The sequence below is a fragment of the Pezoporus occidentalis genome, unplaced genomic scaffold, assembly GCF_034315485.1.
Source record: "Pezoporus occidentalis ecotype Australia unplaced genomic scaffold, CSIRO_AGI_Poc_V1 ctg24, whole genome shotgun sequence".
NCBI lineage: Eukaryota > Metazoa > Chordata > Aves > Psittaciformes > Psittacidae > Pezoporus > Pezoporus occidentalis.
The window spans coordinates 159,654-169,654 of record NW_026914285.1 but is presented as its reverse complement, the minus strand read 5'-3'; the positions used below and the strand labels follow the sequence as shown (position 1 = coordinate 169,654).

At 43.1% G+C, this 10,001-nt stretch overlaps 1 protein-coding gene across 1 annotated transcript; it reads left to right on the top strand.

Moving 5' to 3' along the window:
• Positions 1-491: 491 nt before the first annotated feature.
• HSPA13 (heat shock protein family A (Hsp70) member 13) lies at positions 492-8,196 on the top strand. Its single transcript, XM_062622091.1, has 5 exons — positions 492-539; positions 1,743-2,083; positions 2,750-2,963; positions 3,557-3,724; positions 4,748-8,196. The coding sequence occupies exons 1-5, from the start codon at positions 515-517 to the stop codon at positions 5,416-5,418; spliced, it is 1,419 nt and encodes a 472-aa protein (XP_062478075.1). The 5' UTR covers positions 492-514; the 3' UTR covers positions 5,419-8,196.
• The last annotated feature ends 1,805 nt before the right edge of the window (positions 8,197-10,001 follow it).

The following is a 10,001-nucleotide window of genomic DNA, read 5'->3' as shown; positions in this document are numbered from 1 at the left end:
TCAGCAGCCGGCGCGCCTACAGACTGCCCGGCCGGCAGCAGCACCCGCTGTGTTGTGCGGCAGCGGTGGCTCTCCCATGAACGCCAGCGCCGGGGCTGTGAGGGCAGCTGCCGCCTCAGCAGAAGCCTTTCAAACACTGAGTGTTTCCGGGTGTTTTTATCATTATTACTGGGTGCCAGCAATAATGATAAAGAATAACCAATAATCGCGATAATTGCTTTTAAATGCTTAACAGCGTTACTGTGTGCTGACTTGGCAGTGCCACATCTACGGTCTCTAACGCCTCACGCAGGCAGGAGCCTGCCTGCTGGCTGGGAAAGGAAGCGTCCCTGCTGCCAGCACCGCTGCGTGCTGCCCGCCCGTGCCCAGGGGATGGGGGCGCTGTGGCGGGAGGGAAGCGGCTGCCGGTCCTTACCGTCCCGGGCACCGTAGAGGGCCCTCCACAGCCATGGCCGCCAACACAACTACCGCTCCCAGTCGGGGTAGGCGGTGCTCGCGGGGCCAGCTGGCAGCGATGGCTGGGCAGATGGCGGTGCTGGGTGAGCAGGGCCGGGGGCCTGTCCGCGCCTGGGCGGCTGAGGGGATGGTGCCAGGGGGTGAGGTGAGGTGAGGTGAGCGGCGGCGGAACGCTGCTGGCTCCTGCTGCGCCCGTGGTGGCGTCCGCTTGGCGGGGCTCAGGCACGTCCCGTCACCCTGACTGGGGCCGGGGCCTTTGAGGAGGCCGCTGACTCCCACCGCGAGGCTTGGTGGGGCTGCCGGAGCCGTGCCCTCCTTGTCACCGTTATCACGCGGGGGTTCCCTGCGGCCGGCGCGGAGTGTCGCCCTGTTGGGAGGGCCCAGGCGCTCAGCGCCGGATTGCGAGGAAAGGTCTTGCGAAATTGGCGGCTGAATGTAAACTCTTCTGTTGTCACTGGTCTGCGTACAGCTGTGCCCGCCCTGCCCTGCTGGGGAACAGGGCTTATCCACTGCTCGAAACTTCAGCTGTTTAGAGGTCTTCTTGAGATTTTGTTTGTTTATTGCAGTTTCCCTCTCTCAATTCCTTCCTCCCCCCCCTTTGCTGAGGCATTATTAGGTTTTCAGGTTTCTTGCTTTGTCAGTTGAATATATGTAAAATAAGATTTTAAAAGCAATGTATTTCACACTTAAACTACCCCTTGATTTCAAGGCATAGAGAAGATTCAGAGATGTGGGAAGGTACTCTCTGGGGGCTATGACAGAACCAGGAGGAGTTGGTATGGGTTTGCATCTCCTTATGTTTAGACTTCTGTTGAAGCTGGAGGAGATGTTTGGGTTGGGAGTTTGTCATTTCACTGTGATTTTTGTGCAGCCTCATTAACTAGATGTCCCTTAGGGAGGGGTCACTCATAGGCAGTTCCTTTTTAAGTACTAATTAGCCTATTTCTGAAGTACCTCGCACAGAGAAAAAGAATTACTGCAGGGTGGTGATATTGTCGATTTTGCTGTACCTCTTGGGCTTTTAAAAGTCACTGTAGCATTTAATGGCTGAGACATTTGACTCTTCTAACCACTTTTTGTTGGATTAAGAGACCTGAATTTGCTGGTGACCTTTAAGGAAACTGAAAAGTAATTGAGTAGCTGAACAGGCTTAAGGGCATGAAATAAAGCCACATGAAGTGTAATGCATAATACTGTTATGTATTAAATAAGTGTTAATACTCACTGGCTTGTAAGTTTGCAGCAGTAGCTACTCTAACCCTGTTTTTTAAAACTCTGTGTTTCAGGTTCAGCTGTTTTGGCTCTCCTGTTAGCTGGCTACCTAGCACAGCAATACTTACCAATGCCTGCACCAAAAGTAATCGGGATTGATCTTGGCACAACTTACTGCTCTGTTGGTGTGTTTCTTCCTGGAACAGGGCTGGTGAAGGTTATTGCAGATGAAAATGGGCACAACAGCATTCCAAGTATAGTCTCTTTCACAGACAGAGGCGTCTATGTAGGATACGATGGCCTAGAACTGGCTGACTCAAACCCTCAGAACACCATATATGATGCAAAAAGATTCATTGGGAAAATCTTCAGTTCAGAGGAACTGAAAAGTGAAAGTAGTAGGTATCCCTTTAAGGTGAGTAGCCTTCTCCTTCAGTTCTCTCCAGACCGTAAGCTATGGGATGCTTAAAACATGTAGTAAGTAACTAGCTTGTCTAACCTCGAGTCACTTGGCTGAATCTTATGTGTCTGAAGACCATAAGAGATATCCATAGAGGGGAGGAGGAAACGGTTGTAGAAGCAGTATACTTCTGCATGGCAGCTGATAGTGATTTTCCAGAGGACCCGTTCCTCTACCGTGAAATCTGTTTCTGGGTAACCTTCCAGCCCATTTTCTTAAAGGATAAATTTCAACTTGAAATTCTTACTGTGAAGCTGCTGAAACTTCAGCTCCCCTCATAGTCTAAAATTAAAAAGTCTAATGATTAAAAAGCATTACTTTTATCTTTGAATGGAATGTTGAAGCTTTCACACAGTTGCTAGGTTTTAACTTTTTGTTTTCTAATGTGTCTTACATGGGCACAGAGAGCGTCACTACTTTGGGTATGCTTGGATCCCTTAAGTCACATTTTGCATAGTACTCATAGTCAAGGAATAGAAGTGACACAGGAAGTGGAAAAGCACATTTATATTTTTCCAGAATACACAGACTATATGCAAATGAAACATTTGGTGGGAGTAGGGTGGGAAAGCATAAGAAGGCGGCTACTTACATGTGGGTCGTGTTGCTTTTTCCTCCTAGATTTTCAACAACAATGGATCTGCTGAATTTTCTTTGACAACTAATGAAACCTTTCACATCACTCCAGAGTATATTGGCTCTCAGCTACTGCTGAAATTGAAGAGAATGGCTGAAGACTATATTGGCATGCCTGTTTCGAAGGCAGTCATCTCTGTGCCAGCAGAGTTTGATGAAAGGCAACGGAATTCTACCATTAAGGCAGCTAATATTGCAGGTGGTGCATCCTTATTCTAGTGTTTTTCTAGGAAATCTTAAGGTCTGTTTCTCCAACAGTAAAGTCTTTGGGGAGGGTATAGGCACAGCAAATCAGTGATGGAGGGGCTCAGAAGCGATATTTAGTTTTTGCAGACCATTACTAGTTGCGAGGAACAGCAAAGAACTCCTGGGTACCAACAGGTGCAGCAAACTAATGCAGATGTAGGTAGCTAGAAGAAGTAAGTTTTGCTTCAGGGAAAATAATCTTTTTGGCAATCTTCAAATAGGGAGTTGGTCCAGAGCACCCGCTGACAGTAATTTAAACAGAAATAGAACATGTCAGTCTCCTTAGCAAGATTTCTGTAGAAGAACTGTGTTTTGGCAAATCATGGTTCATGACTTCACCCTGATGCTTCAGGCTTGAGTATGGAAAAGAGTTCATTGAGTATTACTGCTTAGAAAACTATTTCCTTTAGATCTGACATTTTACTTGAGGTAAATTTGCTTAAAAAAATCAACCAACCAGCTTATGGTAAATGTCATTATGATGGGAGAACTGCACTTTTCACAGATGTATACCTGATTCTTGCTTGGTATCTTTGCTCTTTGCAGGGCTAAAAATTTTGCGAGTCATCAATGAACCCACAGCTGCAGCTATGGCTTATGGACTCCACAATGCTGATGTGTTTAACGTTCTGGTGGTGGATTTGGGTGGAGGAACTTTGGATGTGTCTCTGTTGAACAAGCAGGGAGGGATGTTCCTCACACGAGCCATGGCAGGTGAGAAAAACTCTTTACTTCCTCAGGGAGCGGGAGCAAAATAAAAGGTGCACCTAAAGTCATGTTATAGGGGCTTTTAAAATGTACCAGCCTTGTTGCAAAGTGTTCTCTGAATGTGTTCTCGGCTGCCTTTCATGCACAATTAGGTTTGTGACTGCAGTGCTAACTGCTTGTGTTGCCTTCAGTTTTGATATGAGCTACTGCTCAGTCCAGTAGGAGTGAACAGCAAGACATAATTCAGCAGCTTCATTTAGACAGAGACCCACTAAGTGAATTCCTGTTTTCAGTCAAAAAAAAAAAAACCCAAATGGTGAAAGCTTTGAGAATATTGTTCAACATGACTGAAAGTCTGCAGGTCATTTCTTTTTAGCTCTGTTGAATGGAAAGCAATTGTTTTGAAAGGTTTTGGAAACATAGTGCAAGAGTATCCTTTCGGTAGGAACTGGTTATGTATATTCTCCTGCTTTAGGCAGGGGTATATACATATACTTCAGTGGCATGTGTTTTTTCATATGCATGAAGATGTTGAATAACTTGAAACTGGTAGGACAATAATCCTGATAAAGCCCTACTGTGGAAGTGCTAAGAGAAAAACTCATTCCAGGCAGAGGGGGAAATTAGCTGGAAAAACAATTTGCTGTGAGAGATTGCACTTCAGTCACAGGGTTCTGGCTCGAAATTTGTCATTACATGGTTTCTTCTTCAGAAATACCTCTGAGTTCACAGCCATGGCTTTTTCCTGTTAGAGTGTAGCAGAGCAGTTCCAAGGGAAAACCATTGAGGGGAGTAGATTCTGTAATTGTTGCTAAATAAAAATCTGGAAATTACTACCCATCACATGTTCTTCAGTGAACAGTTAATGAAATTTATTTTCACAGCTCTGTTTGCTCTTGCACTATGCTTATGGTCCTACTGTCATTGTTCTGGCCCTCAACCACCATCTCCCAGTAAATGGAAAGATTTGTACTGCTTTCTGAACCTTTGAGAGTGATGTGTCTAATGCCTTTTATTCTGATGTTTCAGGTAACAACAAACTTGGAGGACAGGATTTTAATCAGAGGTTGATGCTGTATTTATACAATCAGCTCCATCAAACGTATGGTTCCCTGCCAACAAGAAAAGAAGAAATACATCGCCTCAGGCAGGCTGTGGAAGCAGTTAAGTTAAATCTAACTGTTCATGAGACAGCTACGCTAAGGGTGTTGTTGACTGTGCCAGAAAGGAAGCCTACAAAAGAACTTCCAGATAGTGAGGTAAAACCAAACAATGTGGTGAAAGGCGAGCCTTCACAAAAAACAGGAGACCTGAAAAATCCTGGAGACACCTCAAAAGTAGAGAACAACTTTATGAAAGTTGTGTTTGAAACAGAAATCTCTAGGAAGCTGTTTGAGACATTAAATGAGGACCTCTTCGAGAAGATTCTTGTGCCCATTGAACAAGTGTTGAAGGACGGCCACCTCCAGAAAGCAGAAGTGGATGAAATTGTGTTAGTGGGAGGCTCCACCCGGATACCTCAGATACGCAAAGTTATTCAGGATTTCTTTGGAAAGGAGCCTAACACCTCTGTAGATCCTGACCTAGCAGTTGTAACGGGAGTAGCTATCCAAGCAGGAATTGTTGGCGGGTCCTGGCCTCTTCAAGTCAGCGCTATAGAAATTCCTAATAAGCATTTACGGAAGACTAATTTTAACTGAAAAGAAACTCTTGCCTTATTGCATCCCACTTTTCCAAAAGGGTACCCTGATGGTGCCTACTTATCTGACTGGTGATGGAGCCTAATCTTAGCCGTATTGTATCAGTTTTTATCTGTTGCAGTTAGGTGTCCCTGAACACCAAACTGTGTTAAAGCTAGATGTTATTTTAAAGGTACGACTGGTTTCTGAAGTTCTAATGTGTTCTGTCTGTCTGTAGATTGGATATTGGATGAAATGAAAACGCCAATGGTGACACACATATGTTTTATTGCTAAATTTTCTTAGCAAGTCCTGTAGAGGTGTATGTTTAAAATAAAAAGGGAGTGTGGCCAAGGTGACAGATAGCGTGGTTATGGTACTGTAGGTATTCCCAGGTCCAATATATTTACTTTGAAAGAATGTGAAGCAGTGTTAATGCACACAGCACTAGCAGTGTTCAGCTTAAATTTATTTATTAAATTGAGTCATTTGAGCTTTTAAGCACCTTTCTAAAAGGCATGTTGCAGCTTGAATGAAACTTAGGCATTCACTTGATTCTTCTGCTGTTCATAACAGCGTAATGGTATTGCTGAGGCTGTATGGCAAATTATCTCATGTTTCAGCCAAACTGTATTAAAACCTGTGCCCTTGCTACTGTAGCGTAAGCAAGGGCTTACTTTAGATCTGGTTTTGATGATTGTCATACTGGTTCTACTGTTGTACCACTGATGTTCTCCCCAGAGAACAAGGGCGTATTGCCAGCTACATATACCTCCCCCTGCCCGATTTGAAAACTGCAGTAATTTTATGTATATTAAAGCCACAGCTGAGTATCTGCCCTTGAATTTGACCAACACAAATTTCATTGTTGCACATCTACAAGCGCTTGACATCTTTCCCCTGGAGTACCCCAAGCTGTACGGTCCTTGGGGAGCGGGTGTGGGGCAGAAGTGATGGATTGTCTGATGAAGTCTAGTTCCTGTAGTCCTAGTAAATGACAATTCACCCAACTATTTCACACTTTATAGCTTTTATCTCTGGTTTAAAGTGTTTTCGAATCCCACTCTACTCTGAACATAGATCAGAGACTGCAGCTGTTCTTTTGGGAAGGAAGCAAGGTGTGTAATTTGGGATTTGAGGTAGCGCTTTTTAGGACTTCATTTTAGGTAAATGGTTTGCTACCAGCTATCTAGCAGATGCATGAGAAGAAAATAATGATCTGAAAAACAAAAAAACGGTGGCAGTTTTCTTTGGAGGGTTAAATCAATACTTAATGGCCAGTTGAATTATTCTGTCTGTGTAGAAGTTTTTACAATGGAAACACATCATTCAGCTTAGAAACGAACCCAGACTTCATCAGGAAAGCTCTAGTAAACAGGTGGTTCTAAACATCTTGTAGTCTGCAGAATAATTTTTTTTTGTATTAAACTTGCCAAGATAAAGTGCGGGGCTTAGATTTATTGTTTAACATATAACTATATTAAAATAGGTTTGTTATTCTCCTGGCAGCAGGCCTTATTTATCTCACTGCCATAAATCAAATGTGCCAATTCAGCTGTTTGCATAGGTATTATCTAAACATGTCTTTGAAGTAATCTAATTAAAAACCTCTAAAATTGAATCACAGTTGCACACAACCATTCCATCAGCATTGTTTCACTTCACAGAGGGTTCCCAAAATGCTGCTAACATCCGTTTTCATTTCCCTGAGTTGAAACCACAGTGATTTTTTATTTTTTTTTCTCATTTGAGGATTTTTTTCCTTTGCACCTCTTTCAAAGCGACCCTGTCTACGTCTGTATGGAACCTCCAGTATCTAAAACTCCTTCAGTGAAAGAAGTGCCTCTTCAGTGAAATCCTGGATGAATGGCAATATACAATATGGTTCTCGTAAGCAGTTGCTATTTGGGGCCTTTGTTTTGCAGATACAAATGTGTGTGTTGGATTCAACACATATTCCAGTGTCTTTGGAATCCCTGTGGCCTTTTGCTCTGCTGTAAATTCATCCCAAAGTCTACTGGAGTTACAGTAGGCCTTCAGTCTTCATTTTTTTTGAATGCACTGTGTAAAATGAGCAGACCTGTGTAAAAACAGCCGCACATCACAGTGAAATTATTAAAATCTTTCTGCAATTCTGGGACAAGGGAGGTAGGAGCGGGAGAAACTTTTTAAACTGTTACACTCAGTGCAAATAAATGAAGTGGGGGATTTTTTTCTTTCACACGCTCCTTCAGTCTGGAGGAGTTAAATCCCTTTCAGTGTTGATTCGGGAGTCAGAAGGGAAGGGCAAGTTGTTTACTTGTTAAAAAAATCAAATTCACAAAAGGGTGTTTATTCAGATTTCTGTACAAATGTCGGGGTTTTTTAATAGAGAAGTTACTGGACATTGGGTCTCTCACAATGCATCTTTATTTATTAAATAACTTTCCTGAACCCTGCAGTCAAGTTATTTATTTTGTAGCTTTTGGGTTTAATACTCTACTTTGGCACACTGAATTTTAAAGGTGACTCCACTCTAGTAAGTGGCTGTTTCCAGGTATGCAAGTGTACTGCTTAGCCTCTCTCTTTAAAGAAACTGATATTTGAAGGCTGAAATCTTTCCACAATCCTCAAAATCTGAGTATGGTTGCCTGTGGTGGTAGGTATGCAACAAATTTATATAGCTAAAGCTTTTTTTGCAAGTTGGAATTACGGAAGTCCAAGATGCCTAACCAATAGTATGTTCCAATGCAGATGATGAAATGCATTTTATAAATAACCTTTTAGAATGTTTTTAATAAAAGCAGTTTCTGTCCCTTGGCTGTATCTTTGTTTCAGTTTCTGTAACAGCACTGGTAGAGAATGAGGTCATAATCCCTCAGGTTATCAAGGCGTTGCTGGAGTGACAGATCTTCCCTGGGACATGGCACACACAGCTGGGAGGAACTGGGGTATGAAGGGAAAACCCTTTCTCCTCAAGCTGCGGTTTGGGGTGGGGGAACAGAACTGAGAAGAAAAGAGCAGGTTAGTACAAGGACATCAACTATGGCTGCAAAATGCGGAAACGCGTGTATTCCGGCAGGGAAAAAAGGGTTTCCCCTCAGCTGTCCAGTTTCTCCTGTGATACTGCCAGGAAAGTGAAGAGCAAAGGCTAGAAGCAGGGCCGAGGGAAGGAACACCTGAAAAGGTGCTGCCTGTGTTATTTTTGAACGCTGTGGGGAGAAAGTTGAAGCAGAGCATGAGCAGGATCTGCTTCACGCTTCTTCCTGTGAAGAGTCAGGGTGTCCTAAGCCTCATTGTTAGACTCTGCCCTTGACACTCTGGCTGCCCCACTCTTCCTTTCCCTAACCCAAGCAACCTGCGTGAAAAAGGAGGCCAACCAGTAGCTCCTCAAAGGGATGAACAGTTGTGTCCCTTGTATTATCTCCAGCCAAATGAAGCTCTCCTGCCCTGTCAGAGGCCCTCTGAGCACAGCCCAAGCACCTCCTCAGGGATCTTGGCAGTTACTGGCCCATACGGAGCAGTCACAGGTGGTAGGTGTCTGTGAATAGCCCCACAGGATGAAACTGGAACCTTAACTCAAAATGCAGAACTGCTGTTTGGAGGAGACAGCAGGAGGCAAGGTGCGTGCTCTGAAGGTACTGATGGCCTCACTTGGGGAAAAGAAGAAGAGAGTCTCTCACACTAGTCTCTCCAGGACTTTCTGAAGGTAATAGTTACTTGGGCAGGGTTGTTCCTAATCTAAAATCATTTTGTTTTGTGTAAGTGATAGTATATTTAGTTGTGTTTTGCAGCCAATAGTATTCTGTGATGATGGTACTGTGTAACGTAGGAAGACAGGTTTTCTTTTTTACCTTCAGAAGAGGATAGAGAATCACTTACCTTCACTGTAGTAGAATCACATCTTTGAGGAACTTTCTTCAGAGAGCCCCCATTGCTTCTCACCACCTTTCTAAAACAGCAGATATGGCTTGCTTGCTATCAGGCAAAAAAATTAAGATCCTACTAGATAGTAACCAGGTGTCAAGATTAAAGTAATGTAACAGGGCTGGAGCCTAAACTATATTCATGTACCTTGTGGATTTTTTCTATTTTTTTTAAAGCAGTGGCTGGGGATCTTAAGCTAAGGCTGCAGTGATTCAGTAGGTATTAAATTTGAAGAGTTACAAGGACTGTAATAAAAATGATAATTAATACTTACGTGGCCTAGAGAAGCACAGGCATGTTCACCTGACACTTTTAGTACATGTACATAACCTGTTCTGCTGCTGAATTAGTACTGAGGTTTGCGTAAAACCTACTAGCAAGGAGATAGCTGCACCTGACACAATTTTTCCGTGTCACAATGTGATACTGTAATGCTCAGATACGGTAGATGTGGGTTTCAGTTATATGGAATATTTTTGCAGTTATTCAGAAATCATAAGGTCAAAAAGCAAGTTAATCTAATCCAATGTGGCAAGTTTATTGCCTCAAGAATTACCCAAGTACATATGCAAATATGCATGTTCTAAAAATCAGCACCAAGTGACATCTGCCTATATATCCACAGAATACACAGTCTCGGGGTCTTAATGAATTTGCAATCATAATTAAGAAGTAAATGGGCACAATGTCAGAGCAAC

Bases quoted from the DNA above. Each gene is read 5' to 3' on its own strand.
- HSPA13 (XM_062622091.1), top strand. From the start codon at position 515: ATGGCTGGGCAGATGGCGGTGCTGG. The intron at 540-1,742 runs GTGAGCAGGGCC...TCTGTGTTTCAG, and splicing joins TGGGCAGATGGCGGTGCTGG to GTTCAGCTGTTTTGGCTCTC. The intron at 2,084-2,749 runs GTGAGTAGCCTT...TTTTCCTCCTAG, and splicing joins GTAGTAGGTATCCCTTTAAG to ATTTTCAACAACAATGGATC.